Source organism: Acanthochromis polyacanthus, chromosome 15, assembly GCF_021347895.1.
Source record: "Acanthochromis polyacanthus isolate Apoly-LR-REF ecotype Palm Island chromosome 15, KAUST_Apoly_ChrSc, whole genome shotgun sequence".
NCBI lineage: Eukaryota > Metazoa > Chordata > Actinopteri > Pomacentridae > Acanthochromis > Acanthochromis polyacanthus.
The window spans coordinates 13,604,016-13,627,150 of record NC_067127.1 but is presented as its reverse complement, the minus strand read 5'-3'; the positions used below and the strand labels follow the sequence as shown (position 1 = coordinate 13,627,150).

Genomic DNA, 23,135 nt, shown 5'->3' with positions numbered 1-23,135 from the left:
CATAATTCTTACCGGGGACCCTGTTCGACCGGTCACACCTGGAAGTCCTGGTGCCCCTGGAGGCCCCTAGAGCAGACAAAGTTTAAGAGTTCAAAAACGGTTTCTCACTACTAAGAAAGCACAATTACATATATATTTTTCTGCAGCACTTGACAAGCGGTGCACCTTCTTGATCGATGCAGAAACACGGCACATAAAGAGAAATACTGCACAGAATCTGGAGTGAGAATTGTCCAGTCTGCGCTCTGTGCTCACAAGCATGTTGACTAGTATTGGAAGTGAAAGACTGAATTCAATGTGAAGGTCAAACAGATGACAGTATTACAGGCCGGCTCCACTGTGTGCAAAGTAAAACACCCCAGATAGCAAACTATGGGTGAATCAATGTTGAATCTATGTTGAGACCTAACGTCGAAATTATACAGAAAGCGCAAGGTTGATAAAATGTTGAGTCAACGTTTGCTTTTCAACCATAAATCACACTTTACCCAGATAGCAAAAGATGTTAAATCAATGTTGAATTAGGGTTAAGAAGGTTGAATTGTGGTTACGGTTGAAGACTGATGGTTGAATCAACGCTGATTCAACAACATTTTGTCAACATTGAAGTTTGTGTTTAAAAGATACCATTGAATCTACATTGTATTTTGGTTTAATTAAAATGTTTGACAGCTCAATGTTTAATTAATGTTGAATCTATGTTTGCAAACATGTAATCTATGTAAGCAAACGTTGACTCAACATTTTATCAACCTTGCGCTTTCTGTATAATTTCGACGTTAGGTCTCAACATAGATTCAACATTGATTCACCCATAGTTTGCTATCTGGGACTGATTACAGCCAGTTCTTTTGTAATATTTCCATTTATGGCGATGATGGACATAAGTGATGTTGGCATACGGCCACGCTGAACACTACACATCTCACTACACACTGAGCATTGAGTGTCCAAGGTGGAAGGTGTGCTTAGCATGTCTCCTCAATAGTCACGGCAGAGATAATTCAGAGTTTACAACTAAATTGTGAAGGGCGAATTAGAAAACTTTGCGACACACTGCAATGATTGCTGGGTTTATATTATCTTTACAGCACAGTTGAGCATGCAGAAGCTGTGAAACATGCCATCCTATATGGTATATACATCTCTATTCATTTGTTTAGATGCTGTGTTTTGCATTGCACTGTTTGTTGAAGTTTTGAGACTGCATATGTTGCCATCAATTAACTGTGCTATCATGAAAAAAAAAATCAATGGGGATATAAAACAGTGTATGTTGATCCTATGTAATCTAGTAACAAGAGTGCCTGTTAGTAAAAATCTCCTGTCACTGCAGTTCAGTGGTGAAAGCTGACCTACGAAATGCTTTTCAGCTCCTCTAAAGCTTACCTTGTTTTTAATTAACACAAGTGTGTGTGCACACACACACACACACACACACACACACACATGCAAATCAGGCTGTGTTCTTTATAAAGTAGCTCCTTAGAGAGCAAAAGATAGGGCATAGTGCACACGCGGCACAGTGGATAGCTTTTGATAGCTTCTTTTGAATACAGACTCAGAGCAGACAGGCTTTAAGATGAGGCCGACATTACAATATATTTACATTCTTTTGAAACCCAAATCTCAATGTCACAGTGACTTCCGGATGGTTAGATAACTACTGGATTAATTTGTTTAGATTGAACTTTTCTTTCTTTTCTTTCTCCACTCACCTCATCACCTTTATCTCCAGTGGGGCCTGGGAACCCTCTCTCTCCTTTCACTCCCTGCAGGAAGGCAGAACCAATGAGGTAAGGCAAATGTGAATGCTTTTTTCTTTCTTTCCACTAAACTTGAAAAAAAAAGAGCCTTAAACTAAAGGCTGATGGGTGTAAACTTCAAAATGTCTCTTCCAGCACTCTTCCAGCACACGACTCGAAATTGCCTAGCCTGTTTCACCAAGACTGTATCCATAGCAACAACTTCTGCAGAGAGCACCTAAGAGTGTTCAGAAAAATATGAGTTGTAGAACAGCTGGTTAGGCTTCCAGCGATAATCCAAAAGGAAATTTATGAAAAGCATTTGTCAGTGTAAATCTCTGTATACTAGATTAAACACACATTTCAGCAAACAATATTATAGAGGGAGGCTATTAATTCTACACATAACTCCATGCTGCGAAATTGAATAATTCATTACAATTATATCAAATGTGATTTGTTATTTACTGCGTATATTTATGACATTCTGCTGTCTACCTTAGGGCCTTCTTTCCCAGGGTTACCCGTCGGACCTCGTACACCTGGATCCCCCTGTTTGTGATAGAAGTACACAATGGATATTGCTGTAAGCGCACACACACACGGAAAATATTTAATAAGCAATCCCAAAGGAGTGTTGTGTAATGCAAATCACGGTCAGATAAAACTGTTTACAGTGTCTGTTCCAAATCGCCCGCCATGTTAACGAGTTACTCGCACCTTCTCTCCCACCAAGCCTTCTACTCCTTGCACTCCAGGGGACCCCTTCTCTCCCTTCTGCCCAGGCAACCCTGGGACCCTCGTCTGGCAGGCACTGCAGGCATTCTGCCAGCAATCGGCAAGGCATGAGGCACAAAAAAAAAGAAAAGAAAAAAAGAAGTGGTGGCACAGATAAGATTCCATCAAGCTGAGCTGAAACACTGCATTTTCGCCCTTTATTATGCCACATCCCCCGGGTGGAGGACGAGACCCCAGCTGACATAAAGTGTTCTCTAAATGTCTGCGGAGCTGAAATAATGTGAACCCACCACGAGTGCCTCCAAGAGTGTCTCTCATCTGGGTGAATGGTGAACTTTGTCAGACTCATTGACTGTGACATTTAGGTGAGAATCCTTAATATCATTGTGCCTGGTCTCGTCTGGATATGAGCACTGCACCTTCCTGAACAGAACCAGGAGCTCTAATTTGAAAGGTGCCAGTCGAATTTTACATTATAATTAAAAAAAGAAATTGAAAGAAAACAATTAAATCAGTAAGTGAACGTGAGAAAGATAATGGAATATTATCAGTACAGCTTTGCCATCTAATTTCAATTTTAATCATCCAAGTTTTCAAGGAAATGTTGCTAGTATGACAAAACAAGAGGAGCATGCTATTATTGACATAATGACTGAAGGGGAAAAAATAAATGCCCGAACTGAGTGTGTTTAGTCCATTTTTTGTGAGTACTAATTAGAGTGCCACTATGCAAGTCTGATGAAGGCTGTAAACAGTGGCTGAATCTAACTGAGCACTTAATGGATGAAATAAGCTGACACTGAAGGAAGGGGTGACAGAAAATTATAAGACTGCTGACATCTGCCCTTATCTATCAATGATTAATCATGTGAAGGCATTGTAGCTATTGTCAGAGTTGACGTGTGTTAAATGTTAAAATGAAAAAGCCTTAATTTAGCTAAGTGCTGTCATGCAGGTAACAACATGAACTAAGGTGACTAAGCTGCTTCAATCAAGAAAAAGAAAAGAACAAATCTGTAATTTGGAAGGATTTTGATACACCGCTCCCATTGTCAAAAGTAAGAGCTAAAAAGGAAGCAGTTGATCTCCCTTTTATACCCTGCAATCTTAAGAAATACAGACTGGAAAGGTGCTTCAATCAGGTCTGCTCTTGTAGTCCTTCTGCACATTCTGCAAGGTAAAGAGACCTTCAGCACTGTCTGTACCAAGTGATGAAGAAATTAGCAGAAATGACAAAAGACAGGAGACAAAATTAAGATTCAAGCTGCACATACAGCTAACTTAATTACAGATATATAGGGTGATATAACCTCATTTCATATATTTAAGGTTTTATTTAGACTGGTGAGGTATATTAATTAGAAAGAAAATCTTCCCATGAACTCTGAACATGGATTTTTGTGATCAGCATGCAGCATCTTCAAGTGGTTATTGATTAACAAATTGACAACACTTAATGTTTCCCAAAACATTTTAAACCAAAAGGCTTCTAATGCGCTGTGTGTGTTTGTGTGTGTGTGTGTGTGTGTGTGTGTGTGCGACATAAAGTAATGCCAAATTCTCTGTGACTTTTCAAGTAGTGGGAAGAAAACTGTCACATTGCGATGATTTGCTGGACTCGACATACAGTATGTTTGCATATCCACAACAGTGTTTATCTTCTGAGACGGTTATCTCTGTATTGACATGTTTTACACTGTATTTGCATTGAGAGAGTGTGATATTTCTATATTCCATTATCTTTACTGAAAGCTTTATTAAACATGTTGTCAGACTGTGTACCTGTGGCGAAAGAGTAATCTTGCATTTCCTGTGAAATGATTTGCTATTATTTCTGAGAAATACTTCTCCCAGACATCCTGATGGAGGCACTCAAGATCTGTTACCTCAGCATCTCCCCAAATAGCATGATAGCATCTATATATTAGTAGAAAGGCACAGGATCAAATCAACAAACACTTGATCATTTAAAGAAACTAACCTCATCCCCTTTTTGCATGTTGTTTTATATGAAAAGCTGCAATTATCACTAACTCAGAAGATGAAATACCTTAAGTAAAGCACCCATGTCTCCAACAATCGGCAGGGCAGTCTGTCAGGAAAAAGGAAAGAAGAGAAAGTCTTAATTTCAGAGCAAATCTTTCATGTTTTTAAAATATTCAGCAGTTGTTTTCTTGGTGCAACTGCATCTTGTAAATTACTCAAAACATCACCAGGCATATAAGACCATCTTACACGACTGGAATGTAATTTACCCTGAACATTTTCAACAAATTTCTATTTCAGTGTTTTATTTTCAGTTTTTATCTGCAACGCTTGAGGAAACAGTTTAATAACTTTGCTGCTAGAAGACAGGATCCTCACATCTTCACAATATTGTTGTTCTTTGGAGCCAAGAAAAAAACTGTTTGAACTAAAGCCCGTAATCTATAAAAAAAACAAAAAAAACACAACAACAACATAAAAAAGTATAAGTGCTTTTCATGCATCTTTCCAACACATGGATATAAATAGGTTAAAATGCAACATTTACAGGGCTTTTGTGCAGCGGCAACACTCGCATGGTGCTCCCACTAAAGCTCTCAGAACTCTAGTAAATGCGGCACATTTCAAACTCACAAAGGGACAAGAAAAAAAACATGAAAGCATATGTTAACAATGGGGTGCCGCCAATTTGTCCTAAACTGCAACATTTTCCTGAATGTGATGTTAGTGAACAGTGAGACAAGCTGCTAATTATCCAAAAACTGCAGCTGCACTCTGAATATTGACTTTGACTTTAAGGTGATCTCAGTACTTGTCAATGCAGATCACTGATGCTGAACTGCAGAAAGGAGACGAGGCTTTCTCACATACCGGTTCACCTGGAGGTCCAGCAGGGCCTGGTGGGCCTGGTCTACCAGGAGAGCCCTTTAATTGAGACAAAGAGAGGAGTTAACAGCCCTCCAGTCTGTAATATCAAGCAGACATGCAAGGCTATAAGTTGCTGCTTTCACACCCATCTCGGTTGGTGGGGATTTGTGTCCAGGAGCTGTGATACATTGTACTTGTTCAACCACAGTGCGTAGCTGACATTCTTTTGTGCTTCCAGCCATCTTTTATCTGCAGATGTGTGAGGGAGTGAAGAAGAGCGGAAGGAAAGACCGATGTCACTTACCTCTCTTCCTGGAGCTCCAGGAGGGCCAGAAAAACCCTGGGGTCCACGAAGACCCTAACAAAAAAAAATCCCCAGACAGATTTAAACAATCATGCTTTATACAATCAGCTAAGTGTTATTTGCACTGTGAAATATTTGCCAGACTGCCTGCTACAACAACAATTAGCTTCAAATATTTGCTATGGATTCAAAGAATTTTCCACATACCTCAATTCCTGGCTTCCCTGGGGGTCCCACGGGGCCCTAAGAACACATCACACATCTTGTTAACACTATCTGCCCTCTAGCACCCAGGATCTAATAAAGGGATTGTGTTAGACACCTTTTGCTCTATTGATTCTCTGTCTCCAACAATCCTGGATTTCAAAAATGAACGCAGTCTCACTCACGATCAAATCTGTGAGCTTCAAACTAGCGCATGAGAGCATATGTGATGAAGGTACCGCGCAATACACCGGCACCCCACGGTGATGACCAGCCATTCATCTGAGGGTGCATGTAATGAACGCTTAAAGTGAAAATCAAAGAGGATCTCCTCCTTTCAACACCGAAGACAAAGGCAAGAATCTGAAGGTACCATAGTTTGAGCTAAATAATGAATGCAGGAGACCGATCAGTACGACATCATACTCACTGGTGGGCCTATGACACCCTCCCCGGGTTCGCCCTTTTCGCCGTGGTCTCCTGGCAATCCTGGGACACCTCTCTCACCCTGACACAAACACAAGGGAGCAGTTGGTGGGGATTCAGAGATAGTGAATCCAGAAGAAGGGAGAGCTGCTTCTCTGCGTGATCATTAAGTATTCAAACTCTGCCGGAACCCATTTCCCTTTATCTTTTGCCTTTAGTAGCTTCAAGGGTAAAAAAAAAACACTACTATGGTGAAGGCCAGTGGCATGCACATGCTCATTATCTATTTTACTTGGAGTACACCGTAAATTCAAATGTACTGCATTTTGTGTGTTTTCTATACTATTAATAACTGGAGCATGATTTCATCAGACAAGCCTAAAACCTCTTTTACAGTTTTACATTAAGTGCATACAGTATGTGAGCGTTTTCAGCTCCATCAAGTACTAGTGCTTTATTTTTAAACATAAGTGCATAAAGTGGAATGGAAACTGTTGAGTTCGTATTTGAACAAGCAAACATTTGATTTCTACTGCAACAGTGCTGACAGATGACATAATCATAAATGACTCATAAAATTGACATTTTGTTTTGTTTTTGTCATTTTCAAAATTTAAATAAAAAGCAGATTATTCACATGGGAAAAGCAAGTGCAGCTCCCCTTCATCACACCTTGAGATACTTATTATTAGAATCAGTGGCTCCAGATTTGGTGCCAGCGATTAGAACTTCCTTGACAGGTGGAAACCGTCAGATTTAAACCTTTGGCACTGAGGTTCTGGTGTTTTCTTTGCTATTGAAGTGTTTGGTGTCATCATGGCAAGATATAAAGAGCTTTCAAAGGCCTTCAGAAAAAAAAAGGTTGTGGATGTCAACGAGTCTGGCAAGTGATTTATAAAGATCTCCAAATCTCTTGAGGTAAATCAATCTGCTGTGAGAAAATCATCCGCAAGTGGGGTAGATTTCAAACAGCCCCAGGAAATTCAGTCCAAAAAGAAGCCTCCAAGAGTTTTTGTCACAGAATCTGCACTTGACTGTTGCAAGCTTCAGTCTCAAAGTGTCTACAATCAGACAAAGATTGCCAAGGTTTGACCTGCATGGGAGGAAAAACGCTATTGCACAGAATAAAACTGCAGTTTGCCAAAAGCTTTTTGCCTTTTGCAATAACGTGCTCTGGACAAACAGATCAAAGACGGAGCTGCTTGGCCACACTTACAGCAGACACGTTTGGTGCAGATTTAAAACAGCTTTTCAGGGAAAGAACCTCAGACCAACTGACAAGTTTAGTGGTGGTTTAGAGCTGTTTTGATGCTTGCAGTCCTTAGTTCACCTGAATTCTGCATCACATCAGGAAGAGCTTCAAGACAATGTGCGGCCATCGGTCTAAAAATGCAAGCTGAACCGGAACTTGACCTTCCGACAGGATAATGATGAGTGAATCTACTGAAAAACTGACCAAAGAGAAGAAATAGAGGGTTTTGAAATAACCTAGTCTAAATCAGATTTGTATCCCGTTGAAATGTTGAAGGGGGATTTGAAACAGGCAGTACATGCAAGAAAACCCTCATACATCCTGCAACTAAAGGAATTTTGCATGCAATAAAGTGAAAAACATTCAGTAAGGCCATGTTGAGGATTGGCAGGCACTTCTGTAAATCACACACAAGAAGTCATTCCTATTGAAGAGGCAATGGTAGCGTCAAAAGGGTAAGACTGTATTTTGTTTATCCACAAAACATCTATTCATATTTATTTAATTTAGTTTTGTTAAATAAATCATCGAACAAGCCAATTTGTGGTGTTGTTCAGGTATGCCATCTTTAGATGTAGTTACTGTTCCAAAGAGAATCAAATGTTTTCATGTCCAACAAGAAAAGCACTCGGAGAGCGCAATACTCTGCCAAGGCTGCTCGGTCATTATATCATTCTGACGGATGAAATCTTTAATAAAAAATTACCTCGTGGTGAGCACAGGCATGTGTTATGCATGTGTACGTCATGAATGGATACCGAACCGTACGACCTAAATATGTATTGATGAGACTCGGAAACACCCCCACAATTTAATCAATTGTTCCTTGTATGATTTTCGATAAATAAGTCCCCGTAGGTCAATTATGAGTAGGATCACAATCATCAGCTGCTGCAGTGTTCACTTGTCAGAGTTACAGTGACACCGTGTCGCTATCTCACAATACAGAAATCTTTAACAGATCCATGGATCCAGACAATTAGCCGCATCACTGCCAAAATCTAATCATTTGGTCCTTGTGTCATTTCTGACCTTCCCTGAAAGTCTCATTAAAATCCATTTTTTGAGCAACACTGCTCGCAGACGGATGGACAGACAAACAATCAGACAGACAAATGTACGCCGATCGTCACATAGTAACATTGACACGTTGCTTGAGAGAGTAAATATGCCAAAAAAAGCCAACAATTTCCTTCCTTACTATTTACCAATACATATATGTATAGCCAGATATAATGTTAATACTAGCTAAGAATAATAACAATGAATAAATAGCTTAAATAGATTCGATAAGATACCATTTGTTGCATGTTTCATTAACTGGGTTTTCTGTATTTGAATGTGCTCTCTATATTCATGTGAGTCTTGTGTTTATAATCGATATTCCAGCAGAAACCGTACTGCTAACTCGCCCCACGTGGATCGTGTTATGAGCATTTAATTAAACATCAAATAGCGCTTCTTGTATTCATACTATGTGACATTGATTTTGCGTTGTAACTTTTAAAAGATATTTATTCTATAATGCAAGTCAATGGGAGAAATTATCTGACGGCTGAAACCTTCTAAACATTCAAAAGCAAACGCAGCTGCAGACTCAGTTTAAACCCGAATCGATTCTTTACAATTTAAAGGCAGCATAAATAATATAAATGGCTCTGTGAGGCAATGCATCAATTTCATCTTGATTTTAACACTTACATGATCTGACCTGCGTCTCTGTTATTAATTAAAGTCATGCTCTTAAAACCATAGCAATGGCGGCTGCGGATTGATTTCAGCACTCAAATCTAATTCAGGAAATGTCGATTGCTCGGGTCAGCTGTGTTTTTCTTATTTTGTCACTTTGTTATTGTACTGAGGTATTAGAGCCATAATTTAAAAGCTTAAAAGAATAGTTTAAATGGTTAGGCAAAAGCAATTGATAAACAGTTCAGCTTTCGCCACTCCCGGTGGCAGTAGAAATGCTACAGTGACAATTCAGTAGTGTTATTGTAGAGTAACAATATCCACTTTTATGTAATTGGTAGTGATGAACACCATCCTGTGTAAATCAGTTCAAATCAGCACATTTGGAATTTAATAGGTGAAGCGGATAATGGGGTGCTTGAGCTCATATGAGAGTGTTGTGTGATAAAAAACCCACTGTGGAGCCACTGGCCCACATAAAGATTTTGTTACAGCAGAAAAAGGTAAAACACATATAGCTGCTGTAAATATCGCTGATCTATCTGCAGAGGTTAACATACAGCAGTGGGCAATACTGAAGGTTGTGTTGGTGAATTTCCAACACCACAGTTCCTCCTACCTTCGGCCCGCGAGACCCTCGAGTCAGAGACAATCCATCGGCCTGCTGCAAAACAACAGGAAGAAGACATCAGAACAGAGATTCGCTGCACATTCATCAGCAATTCACTTTGAGAGCTGAGGTGCAGCCCCAAAAGCAAAAAAAAAGAAGAAAAAAAAAGACGACGAAGCTTGAATTAAAACAAAAGCATCGAATCAGTATGAGCTACACGTCACAGCGCAAACAATATGAACACAGCGCTGTATTATGAGCTCATCTCCAGTACTACTTACAACATTTTTATTAGTTTCTGTCTACAGGGGAGCAGTGATAATACTATACAACAGAGAAAAAAAAAACCATGATTGGAATTGAAGCTAGTGTAAGCATTATTTACTGTACCATCCAGATGAGACATTGATTTCTGTGGTCAGCATGTATTAGTGTTACAAGTCCGACATTGCACAATGTAAATTAGCTATGCAGAAGTTGGATTTGAACTAACACAGCAATTCTACAGTTTTAGGGGAGAAACGTACCCGTTCACTCCAACATAAGACAGGAAAGTTGGGGAAGTGCAGAACTTTTAAAGGCAAGTATGATCCTATGACTGCACTGTCATAGCCTTTTAATTCCTTTAATCAGTCATTCATTGGCTGTTTCCTGCTTACATGCATTAATTCTGGTGTTGTTTCAGACTTCACCTTCATCACCTGACCAGACCCTCCTCTCCACTCACCTGATTCCTTTCACCTAATAGTCTATACACTCCCAGCCTGCCACTACTCATTTACCAGATTCTCTTTGTGCCTTAGTTTTCCAACAGCTTGTTTGGCTTGATTAGTTTATTTTTCAAACCTAGCACATATTTTAGATTCTGCCTCAGCCCCTTTGCTTTGTTTGCCTGCCTTTGTTTGCTTTGTTTGCTTTCAAGAAAAGCTCAATTTTTGCTTTTACTCCTTGAAGTCACGCCTTTGGGTGGTCGTTTTAACCCCGGCTGTTTGCTGAAGCAAAATCTCTACGTCGGTATACGAGAGCGGATGGTGACTGCTAATCTATGCAAATAATAACACCAAAAGAAACAAAGAGCAAACCGCTCATTATTCATTTGACGGCAAAATCAATACAGTGATGTTAACTGCTTGAGCAGGCTGACTCATTAAAGATGGTCAGACAATCTGCACTGAGTTCTGTTTATTGCTTTTTTTTCCTTATCTTTGTCTTACGTAACAAAGGCCATAAATGCTGAAAATGAGTTTTCTCGCAGTTCTTCCACACAGACTGACACTTGTAAAAGACTGGAGGACGGAGCTCTAAATGAAAGTCGTTTCTCTTTGTTTAGTTTTTGGCCTATGTGACAATACAAGCGATCATTAGAATGCTGTAAGCATCATCCCTTGACATGCGTATAGCCCCTGTTTCCAATCCCTCTCCAATTTTCACAGTGCTGGAGTATGTTAAAGAGGTTTAAATACTTCTGCCTGAACGCAATCTCTCCCTTATTACTCTGCTCACAGTACCTGCTCGCTTGATGAGTAGGTCCGCTGTCAAGCTTAATGTTCGGTTCAGTGTTTCCGCACACAAACAAACATGATTGTTTAAAGTTGTAGTGCACAACCAGTGATTGAAGAATGCAAGCACCGTCAACCAGGACTGGAGCATTGGCTGCACACACACCGCTTTTTTTTGGTGAAGCTATAATGAACATTTCTATATGCAAAGCCATGTCCATAAAAGAGAGTGCTTCAACAGCTATAAGTTCCAAAGTGGGAGGATAGGTGATTACCCAGACTGAGGTTATCCAATGGTGGATTGCCTAATGACACTGCATCTCGATGTCAATGCATCTCTGCAGTTGGCAGAGCTGGCTTCCTGAACTTGTCTGCTCTGCTGCTGTTCTGTCTGTTTGCAAGTCACCTATACAAATCAAAATCTATTGAATTTTCCTTTGTTACTTTCCTGCTCTACTCTAACAGTTTTTGTGTCCTGTGACTTGAGGGCTGCAGTGAAGAAGGCTGAATGAAAATGAATGCTTAAACTTCACATGATACCTACCATGTATCCAATGCCGGGTTCTCCAGGCTCACCCTTAGGACCTGGAAGTCCCTGTGGCCCAATCAGTCCACCAGAGTCTCCCTAGAGACAGAAAGACAAACAGTCATCAGAAGTTTTTCTGCAGCAAAAGTGTCAAACTGGCTCTGTCATCTCAACAATGCAAAGGAGGCGCTGTATTACACGCAAGGTGCAGATCCATATGGATCCGATATCCAGCATTTTTCCAACTGTCGAATTATCAGTATCATTATTATTTAACTAACTGCCAATACATCTATTCAAAATGTTTGGGTCTAATACCACTCCCTTTCTGTAGATGAGAGCATTGTCCATTACAGAGCAGTATTTGATGAGTAAGAGAATATAAACACTGTAAGGTAAATACAAATTAAAAAAGAAATATATATATATATATATATATATATATATATATACATATAATAAAGCATATATAAAACTGAAATGAATAGATGCATTGCAGCAAGGTTTTCTCTTAGAGTTTGAGCAATTCTAAATTTCACAACAACATTAAAAGTTTTTATTCCAAATGCATATCGATTACAAACATTAGTCATCATGTCTTGTCTTCTTGATTACTAATACTACTACTAATCGGTATAACCCACTAGCTAACTAACTAACTAAGTCGACTTTGCTCAGCTAACAGCTTCCTAGCCCTAGCCTCATATTTGATACTGTTTATTTTATATATTTTTTCCACATTTTTACCCCGTGAATGTACATCCACAACTGCTTTCTAAATCAGAGCTAACATCAGTATAGCAAACAAATGAGGATTATAAAACCAATATTGGAGGCTTAAGCACTTTATGTCAATGAGTAAAGGGGACTTAGGCACTTTCACTTTATTTCTCTGCTCTAGAGTATAAGAGTGGCTCCGTTGGGTGGGGTGATTTGAGCACAGCTTCATTTATTTTGAGGCGTAACAAACCCCATCAAATATGCATATCAGCTGCAGACTTTGCTAATTTGCCACTTTCAGCACAGCGTTTGGAGCCAGACTGCAAAGAAGAAAATTTGTGTACAAATAACAGTGTAGTTGGAGGCATCAAAGGCAAGAACACAAAAGTTGCAGTATGACTGAGGATGGCACGCGGGGCGAGTCATCCGAAAGGTGTCTTCACAAGTTGTCTAGCATGTTCAACCTGTGATAAAACATCAGAGCTTCATATTTTTCTTTGAGGTAAGAACTTGATTTGAAGTTTACCTACCTTTTCTCCTTTCAGGCCATCTCTCCCAGGCACCCCTGGCTCCCCTGGCTCGCCCTGTAAATAGTGGTGAAAAGAGACACATCTATCACCAGGCCTTCATCTCCTCACACACATTTATCTCCTCCTCCTCACTGCTTCAGCGGGCTGCTGTGTTCCAACATAATTTCCCTTAGCCAGGATTTATGAAATGCCTCTTTTCCCTCCCTGCTTTTGAATAAAGACAGATGCTCATTACCGAAGCAGGTGTGGAGAACAGATTGGGCCTCTGCCTCCGTTCCTGGCATAAAGCGCTTAGATTTGCCTCTTTCCACTAATTAATTCTTAAATTTGATTACTGATCGTCTGTGTAAAAATTCTGGACTTTTCTCCCTATACTTCCTCTCTGTCTCTGCCTGTTGAGGTTTATCTGTTTATCTCTCTCTTTCATTTTGGCAGCCTGAGCTAAGAGCGAGAAGGATATGGCAAGGTGACAGATAAGGCAATGACAGAAAGGAAGGCTTGACATGAAGTGCTGGTGTCTAGTGCCAGTGTACTTACTGCCTCGCCTGGGAGCCCTGGTAGTCCAGTGGGTCCAGACAGTCCTTGTTTCCCCTGGCAAAACACAAAGGAAAAACCAATACTGTGTGCTATTTTCTCTCTCTGTTTGGTGACAGAAATGTCTGGGCTTTGAGTGTTATGGCCCAGCCAGCTCTGGACAGACTTTCCAGAGCATTTCAAACGGCAGTGTTGTGAAAGTGATGCCCCTGCTGCCTTTTTAACAAACCATGGTCAGTTGCATGGCAATTACTGTATGCTGACAGGGTCATCCTGACTGAGCAGCATTGGGTTACATCACTTACATCACTGCTGTGCTGCTGTTATTCTAGATGAGATGTTTATATACATTCATCTTTTCTGGCTGATTACTGTCTTTGTATGTGTGGATAATTGAAATGATCCACATATTACCATGGAAACTGAACCTATGTCGAATGAGAACTGGGAAAAGATTCTGCATCCCGGCTGCTATCTTTACCCACTCTGCATAATTACGAGCATTTTATGATATTCTCATAAACATCCTTCAAAGGAATACATTTACAATACACACGTAAACTAAGCATTCCCTCTTAAAAAGTGGAATATGTAATTATTTGTTCGCATTCATCTCCATATTACACTAACAAATAGCATTTTCTCCAAGTACTAATGTTAATTATAAGACATTTCACAAAAGCAACAGAAGAAAAAAATAAATTTCAGTTGTGTTGAGGACCTAAACATGAATTATCTTGGTTATTTTACCACATGGTCAAAGCTATAGTGCTTTTACTTATATGTGTATATAGTCCTGGCACAATTTCATCTTGTATTCAATATATTTTGAGATTTTATTTATTTTTTGACCAACTATAAGTGGCACAGCAGACATGAGATAAATAAAAAGTCTCACCTCGGGGCCCTGATCTCCCTTCAGTCCTGGCAGCCCAATGTTTCCCTGTTACATCACCAAAAAGGATGAATAAGGAAGGAAAAAAGAGGCAAGGAAATAGAAAAGGAAAAAAAAAAACATCTTGAGATTTGTGCTCTGTTATATGCTACTGAGAGAAAGGGTATAGTATATGTTTAATGTCGTTCTGAATTCAACATACAGGAGAACTTTGGTGCTCTCATAGAAGCTTTCCAAAGGTTTGGAGAGGCATAAACAACAGAAAGGAATGAAGGTTCACTTCAGCAGCAACTGGAGATGAATTACTCGCTAGTGTGTCACTAGAAATTTTAGGTCCTCAGATGACAGCTAAAAAACATGGCACTTTGCAGGGCCACCGTCTAGCTCAGGATGTACTATGTCAGAGAAAGAATCTTTTCTACAATAAGAAAAAAAAAGAACACTTTGATCAGCAATCTGTAAACTCCACACAGCCGTACCCTGCTGTGACGACTGTTCACAGACACACACAGCGCTGGTCAAAGGACTTTGAAGCCATATTGTGTTGGCGGTGGATATTTATGCAAAAAATTTTAGTGCAACGGCTAAGTCTGAAATAAGTCACCTTGAGGCCTTGCGGTCCTTGAACCCCTCTCTCCCCCTGCAGAAAGTGGAAGAAACAGGAAAGCATTAGTTGTCAAAAAGGTAAAAAAACAAATCAAGTAAGCCATTCCTCTTCCTGACAGTGGTAAGGTTTAAACTATGTCCCCAAGAACCTTCAAGAAGTTAGCTTTTATATTATGTGAGCATTAAGCACACAGAGTATTTCCTTTGCCAAGTTTGTTCCATTTCTCAGAGAATGTGGATATAATCAAAACAGTAACTATTTAAACACACACAAAGAACAAAACATCTCACTTATCATTGGCATGAATGGAATGGTTGATGCCTTCCATAATGCAATAAATCTTTCCTCATTTGCAGATTTTACACAGATATCAGATTGCCCGTGTTTTTATTCTTCAGTCGGCTCTACGTTTTAGCACACTCAATTTGAAATAAAGTAACAGACGCAACATTTAAGTCTCAGCTTTAATCAGAGCATAAAGATATATGTGGGAGATGTAGAACTTTTAACACATAGTTCCCAAAGTTTAGGACTTTGAAAGTACCTGGGAAGATACACATGAAGTCAAGCAAAATCATCTTCATGTTTAATATTTTCTGACTTATGCAATGCTGTCTCTGTCTACTGTCTGATCTTCAGAAAGTGGAAGTTTTTTTTCCTCAATCAGACTGAGATTAGGGTAATTCATAGGCAGATTTTCCACTTCTTCACCTTGAAAAGCTCTTATTTGCTTTCACTGTATGCTAAGGATTGTTGTCCTGCTGAATAGTGAAATGTCCTCCAATAAGTTTTAATGCATGTGGCTGAATATGAGGCCACAGACGGCTCCTTATCTCTGCATTCACTCCGTTGCTTCACAAGCACCACTTTTTCAAACATGATGTGATTCTTTGGGTCATGAGTGTTTTTGTGCCTCCACACTTTCCTCTTTCAATCATTGTAATTGAAAATATTGTTTGTTTCATCAGTCCATTGAACTTTGTCCTAACTCTGGTTTCTTTTAGTATGTTTTTTGTGAACTGTAACCTAGCCAGTTCTGTTTTTGAGCCTGACCGGGGGTTTTCACTTTGTGGTGAACGCTCCGAGGTCGTGGTCCTGAACTCTTCTCTTGACAAGGCAAGATGAACTCCTACATCCAGGTAAACATTCGTAACTTGCTTTGCACTCTCAAGGGTGCTTTTCCACACCATAACATTTATTATCAAGTCATCAACGACACTTGTGCTTCTCAGCCTGTTTGCCATTTTCTTGTTTTCCTGTGTGAATCTCCTATTCTTTTTTTGTTTTCAGAATGGACCCAACTATTGATTTTGTCAAGCAAACTACCTTTGATATGTCTTTGATAGATTTTTACTTGTTATTGAATCTCATTATTATCTCCTTCACTTGCAGTCACATCTTTACTCCTCATATTGACAGATAACTCTACCTCAATCTCAATGGCAGCTCTCGACTCTCAAATAACTCATGTGAGCCATATATGGGATCTTTTCTGCATGAACAAATGTTGATATATACACATCAGCCTGTGTAGCATATAGTTGCAGATTGTCCAATTACTTTTGAACCTTTTCAGACTGAGTATTATTATTGTTAAAAGGACTACATCTCACACACGGTTCTTTCAGTGCAGACATATGCCTACATCAATCAGCCGAGACTTGGCACTTTAATATAGTTTATTTCAGAATGAATGCACTTATATCCGAAGCCAAAGAACAAAAAAATGTGTCACTCTCCAAATACTTATGATCTGGACTGTGTCTCTGCTTGTAATTTGCTTTTTTTCTTTTTCATTTAGTGGACTGTCTTTTGATGTTTGGTCAATAGCTGCATCAGTGGCCTTTGTCATCTGCTTGCCTGACGTAGATGCATCTGTTGTTCCGGGGCCCAAACAATAATTGTATGCCAATTTATTCTGTGCCTCACCTTGTGCTTCTCTACAAAGAGCAAGGATGAAATCAGACTCACCATTTGAACAGCAGGTGATGTTCAATTGTTCTCTCAAAATCAAATGTCAATGCTGCTTTTGTTGATGTTATGTAACAAATGGGGTGGATTTTTTTTTTTTTAACACCATGGTGTTGGATTTAATGTTTGAAAACTAATACTGGCTTTTTTATGCTTAAATAATCTTCAGTAAGAAAGAAACATGAGAGAAACTCACCTCATCTCCCTTTTCACCCTTTTGGCTTCTTTCTCTCATTTCATCCTTAAACAGAAGACAAAACAGAACACTTCAAAAACTGACTGCAGTGTACTTTTTGTACAAGAAACAAAATACAGTAGGGCATCGTACATAAACATTTCACATTTTAGGATAATAACAGCTGCTTACAGATCCAGAGAACTGTCTTAATCCATGAGCTGTCATCACCTAGAAATAATGAAAGAGACACAGTGTTCTCTATAATAGTCTCGACTGATCTGGCAAATACTGTGACTAAAGATATTTTTTAAAAGATTGTTTCTAAAGACAATATAGGAGCACCAGCTTCTTCCAGATTCAATAATATATGTGCATAACCCGACTCTCTCCCTACAAACCTCAACCTTGGTTTGATAAGAAAAGATTAAATCTGTATTTAGATGGAACATTTTCATTTTCTCCTTTATATCTCCAATATAGGGTGACAGAGCAGGTGGGCAGAGGCCTCAGCGACAAAATTAAATGAAATGGAAAAAAGAGGAGGTCAAGACTGCCTGACGCACCCAAATTAATATGTTTCAAGTGTTTCTGTGGTCCTACTGCTCCTCGAGTCATTCTTTGCACAAGTTACACATCAAATCACACACTGCGACAAGGACCTCATTTAGATCTGTCATTAACACACAGCACGCTGAGTCAGACATTTGTGTGCTAGCGCTTGATCAAATAAAAGCAAAGGTATGAATACACCCACAACACACTAAGGATGAACTAGAAATTCACTTTCTACTAAACTACTGGCCTTTCTTGACACAATAATGTACGCAAATGAAGAAACTTGCATCCAGCTTTCTTGTTGTCTAAAAGCTTTTTCTAACATTTAAAAAAAAATGTTGTGTACAGCACGGCCACAATTATCTTTCAAAGCACGCACACGCCAGGAAGAGAGGTGGAGCGGCGCAGTCACCAATGATACGAGCGATTGTTGCAGTTGGATTGCTCACAATCGCATTTCAGAGCTGACACCAGTGACATATATTAATAACAGGTTGCACAGGCACATCGAGATACAATCTGGATAGGAGATGAACAATAAAATGCGGGAGTAAACTGGACAACAGTTCTGAAGGTAGGACTAATGTTTTAAGACCCAGCGCATCTATCTACAATCATCAGAACTCATTACATCTAAATGTCCTCGGGCTCTTTCTGCTGTGTTAATTCTGTATTTCACCCATGTATGCAGTTCAGTCTTGCAGAGTCAGACGAAATGAGATGCAAAAGAAAACAGAAGCAATCTCAGCAACTGAAAGCCATTTCTATACATTTTGCCACCCCCATGGCACTTACATTTTGTATGGAGGTGCCTCCTATTGACTTAATCGCCATTTACCTGGCTTGATTATTTCTCATTGAAAGGATTTTCATGTTTTTCTTTGTCTACCTGTGCAGGTGTCCTGTCCCCTGACAAATGTGTGCCTGCGAGCCCTTTGAGAGCCTTACTGTGTAAATAAGGTATATATAAACTAGACATTAAGTGCTCTCCCTTCCTTCACAAACAATGATCAGATCAGGTTCAAGTGAGGTACTGAATCCTCTCCCGTCCCAGCAGTGTGTCTGCATAATCAGTCAACCTTCAACATGCAGCTACTCAACAGAACGGCTGCTTGTCAGTTTTTTTCCTTCTTTTCCTTGGATGCAGAACAACGCCATGAGTATCTGTCTGATCGAATTCCTGCCAGAATTTTTCTCCAGAGCAACGAAATATTGCATATAGCCATTTTCGCAACATAACTTGGCATAACAGATTCAGTTTAATAGATTATAAAACGCTATTGTAAAGCGATGGCACACTAAAAAAAAAAAGGACAGTCTGAGAGCTAAAAGGACTGTTTTGCCACTTTAAGGGCTTTGGGAGAAGTGATGGCGGTGTGTGCCTGTAAGCTCACTGCTCCTCCCTGTCACTAATAAACACAGGCACAAGAAGGTTTATGAAGGGAGGGTAATGATCTGAACCCTGGCTTCTGCTGTGTAAGGGAAATCAATGCTTAACTGCCAAAATTATCTGCAATGGGAAAGCAGAGAGCACAGACAGAGACTGGTACTAAATATTCAAACAGGCTCATTTATCAAATGACTAATGTTTTCCCTCCACTGTGTGCTATAGTATACATCGCCTATACTCCGGGTGGTCCACTCCTCGCTACACAACAACAAACACGACTGAGTATTTCAGTTTTGATAGAAAATTTCTTTATCTTCTCCCCCAAGCAGAAATTAAATTTCAGAAAAAAATAAATCACTATTCAAATATAATTGCAATGCAAGACCTTAGTGTTGTGAACAGCCATTAAAACCGCCTACATTGATATCTATTCTTATTAAATGACTAGACTTTTTGTTGGTTCGACAGAAACCAGTGAAACCAGTTGAGAGTGAGAGATATTTGTTCACTCTATAATTAAGTTGTCTAATTTCCATATGAATTACTTGCTAACAAGCAATGAAAATGAGAATGAGAATGAAAGCCATCAAACTTTGTTTCCAAGCTCGTGTCTAAAGCCTTCAGAGGTTCAATAGGCAGCAGATTTTTAGAACAAAACCCATTAGGACAGAGTCATCTAAATGTCAAAGCCTTCACTTTGAGGCACAAAGGCGCCAACGCCATGTTTTCACTTGACACTTTTTATGCTTCAATTTCTATTTATTAATTTTTTTTTCTCGAAGAAGGTACACATAGTTGCGGCATGTCTTTGGAGTCATTACTGCCGCCTCACAGATCTTCAAGCGATTTGTCACAGTGTATTTTTGACTTTAAAATGTCGAAGCAATGAGTTCTATCATCCCAGCACCACCCACTCGGTGTCACCTTCAGCATACATTAGACATCCAGCATGACGTCAGGGCTTCTCCTGTTTTTATCTGCTACTTAACCACATTTGACATTAGTGTCTTCCACCAAAAATCGTTTATCTATAATTTACAATTACCAACATTACAAATAGGTCGTGTGCTGCATGACCCCCATTAATAGACGCTGTTAAGACTTTTTTTTTTGCTCCAAGTGAAAGATTGCAACATCAGTGGGTGATGGCGAAATACACAAGAAGCTATTTTGCACATGTACATTGCAAAAAAACATTCACTGAGAGCCTGCAGCAATGTATCAGTGATTTCATTACCTGAGGAAAAAAGGAGGCTCTTCCCAGAGAAATCTAACATGACTAATTTCACCTGCTTCTAAACAGGCTGCCTATGTGTGATGCCCTTTTTCAACACCGATCTACTGTTCATATGGGAAAAAAAACTGTATATCTAAAGTTAGAGCAAATCTGCAGGTTTGTCAAAGAATGAAAACTGGTTACACAACGACATGCCGCTATGTTGGAGATGTGAAAGCAAAGTTCAACACTACACTGCTAGTTTACAAATAGTAGGATATGAACAGCTTAATGATGCAATAAATTGTGATATTTTCTAAACTTTGTCACAAAAAAGTGCAAATGTAACAGTTTCTTCTTTTAAACATGATAAAATAAAAAACAATTATGGCATATCTTACTAATGACAATGAACAAAAGTCTGTAACTCAGGATTTATCGCTGTTGTGAACTTACAGGACCAGGAGGACCAGGGGGACCAACATCACCCTGGAAGCACAGCACAAACATAGTATCAGTCACTACCTACAGTGTAAGCAACTGTTAGACAGAGAGAATAACAGGCAGTGACAAAAGGGATACAAAAATAGGGAAAAAAGAAGAAACATATGACATTAAACGCCACTTGAGGAAGCACTTCTGAAAGCAGTGCGACCTCAGACAGCTACCTCAATGAGTATTGGAGCAACACGACCAGATTTCAGAGAAATCTTTAACTCGTCGATATGAAAATAAAAATAACAAAACAAAAAACATTGAGTATTTCTTCTTCAAGAGCAGAGTGCAATGCTGCATTTCATGCGAGGCATGTAGAATGTTGTATCGTACACATTCCTAGCATGCACAGCCCTTTGCAGTGGGTTTACTGCGTGCTCCACGGAACCTCGGACGGTACTTATCTATGAGACACTGCTTGATGGGAGCCTCCATCCTTCTATTCATAATTTACAAGCTATAGCTTTTGTGCTTTCGATAAAACACGAAAACATCACAAATTATATGGAGAACTATAAACAACTCAAAAGCACTCAGCGATTGCATGCCCTATCTTAACAACTAAACACAGCTCTCTAAGATTACACTTTTAGTAACAGGGGAAGGTTCATAAGTTTTTAATGCCTGTCTAGATCTGAATCAAAAATACACTTGAAGCTATTTTTAGAGAGAACCTAAATCCTGGAAATGTATAGGTGGTTTAGGTAAATAAGTCCCACAACTCATCTGTAGCGCGGCTCGAGGAATGGCGATGTCAGGAAGTCCATCACTTTGATCCAGACAGGAATTTCACTGATGGATGGCCATGAGATTGTGTACAGGCATGCACAGTTCTCAAATGATGAATCCGTCTGACTTTTGGATTGGATCATAAAATATGGAATGCATTTTCACACCGCCCAAGATGAATCCGGTGACTTTGTGGTCTGACTCTTCCTCTTGCAGCACCAGCAGGTCAACATTTTTACTTACGTTGTTGAGAATTCTACAGACAATCGTGGTACCCAGAGGATGAATCCTACAGACTGACTGATGGCTTGCACTCTAGTGGCACAATTAAGCCGACATTTTAGACTCTTAATAAAATGCTTCGGCAAGTCTTGGGTGGACTGACATGCAGTTTAATAGAGACATTCACGGTGCAAAATACCGAGTTTTCGCCTACTGTCATAAAATTTCTACTTCAACTGGCACAAAATTGTGCACTGACAGCCAGCAATAGGATTCACCCTAATGACTCTGTTTATCCTCTAACTTTCTGTCTAGCACCTGCATGAGGTTGACATTTAAGCTTTGAGTAAACATTATTCTTGGTGAATGAAATTTGATGCACACATTTATGTCTCCCTAAGGATGAATTGTTTTCTCTCCAGCGACGCAATAACTTTTCAACTGGCATCAGCATCATCGGGCCAAACTTTCAGTCTGTCCATCTCACTAAACTAACATGTGGTCAACATTAGATAATAGCTTAGCATCAGCATGATACGTTGCAAAAATAAAAAAAAACTAACTAACTGGGTAACCAAAAAAAAGAATAAGATAAAATAACAGCCATCCAAGAACTACAGATAGATAGATGGATAGATGGATAGATAACCTTTAATGTCATTCAATAATACTGATATAAAACTGATATGAAAATGCATTCATTAACATCTGTGCTGTGAAACACCTGAAAATATATAAGTTAAAATGAATCCCTCCTTTTAAAATGATCAATTAAATAAAAAAGGAAATGTTTGTAAAATTGCGCTAATCTTGTAAATGCATTTTACAAGTTTGCATGGCTTTTTATGTCAACAAAATTTTATTTTTTTCACAAGAATTTTTGGAAATTTACAAATAGAGGTTTTTAATGTTATTTTGACATTAGATATCTAAATTTGCAGAATATTCTTCAAATTTTATTGATACATATGATATACGTATTCCAAACTTTTTCAATTTTCAGTGAAGGAAAAATTCAGTAAAACTGGGCTGTTATTAGTAGTATTATATATATACTTTTGCAATGTATTGCTAATGAGCATTTGTTAGTTCAATAGAATACTGTCCCCAAGTGCTGCCTCACAGTTCTGCTAGCACGGCTATTGAGGAAACATTTGGAATCAAATGGCCTCCATTAGAAACTGATTCAAATCAAATTTCTCATGTATCCCTTTCAGGGGACATTTTTCAATCTTTGACCACTGACA

At 39.2% G+C, this 23,135-nt stretch overlaps 1 protein-coding gene across 1 annotated transcript in view; it reads right to left on the bottom strand.

Moving 5' to 3' along the window:
* Nucleotides 1-23,135, bottom strand: part of LOC110952053 (collagen alpha-1(XIX) chain) — a 105,765-nt gene that overhangs the window by 22,408 nt on the left and 60,222 nt on the right. Inside the window, 18 exon segments of the mRNA XM_051960208.1 lie at nucleotides 13-66; nucleotides 1,719-1,772; nucleotides 2,244-2,297; nucleotides 2,466-2,570; nucleotides 4,534-4,575; nucleotides 5,340-5,393; nucleotides 5,641-5,694; nucleotides 5,848-5,883; nucleotides 6,275-6,352; nucleotides 9,831-9,875; nucleotides 11,865-11,945; nucleotides 13,097-13,150; nucleotides 13,634-13,687; nucleotides 14,529-14,573; nucleotides 15,130-15,165; nucleotides 17,300-17,344; nucleotides 17,471-17,509; nucleotides 20,899-20,931. Of these exon segments, the coding sequence (XP_051816168.1) occupies nucleotides 13-66; nucleotides 1,719-1,772; nucleotides 2,244-2,297; nucleotides 2,466-2,570; nucleotides 4,534-4,575; nucleotides 5,340-5,393; nucleotides 5,641-5,694; nucleotides 5,848-5,883; nucleotides 6,275-6,352; nucleotides 9,831-9,875; nucleotides 11,865-11,945; nucleotides 13,097-13,150; nucleotides 13,634-13,687; nucleotides 14,529-14,573; nucleotides 15,130-15,165; nucleotides 17,300-17,344; nucleotides 17,471-17,509; nucleotides 20,899-20,931 (963 nt within the window).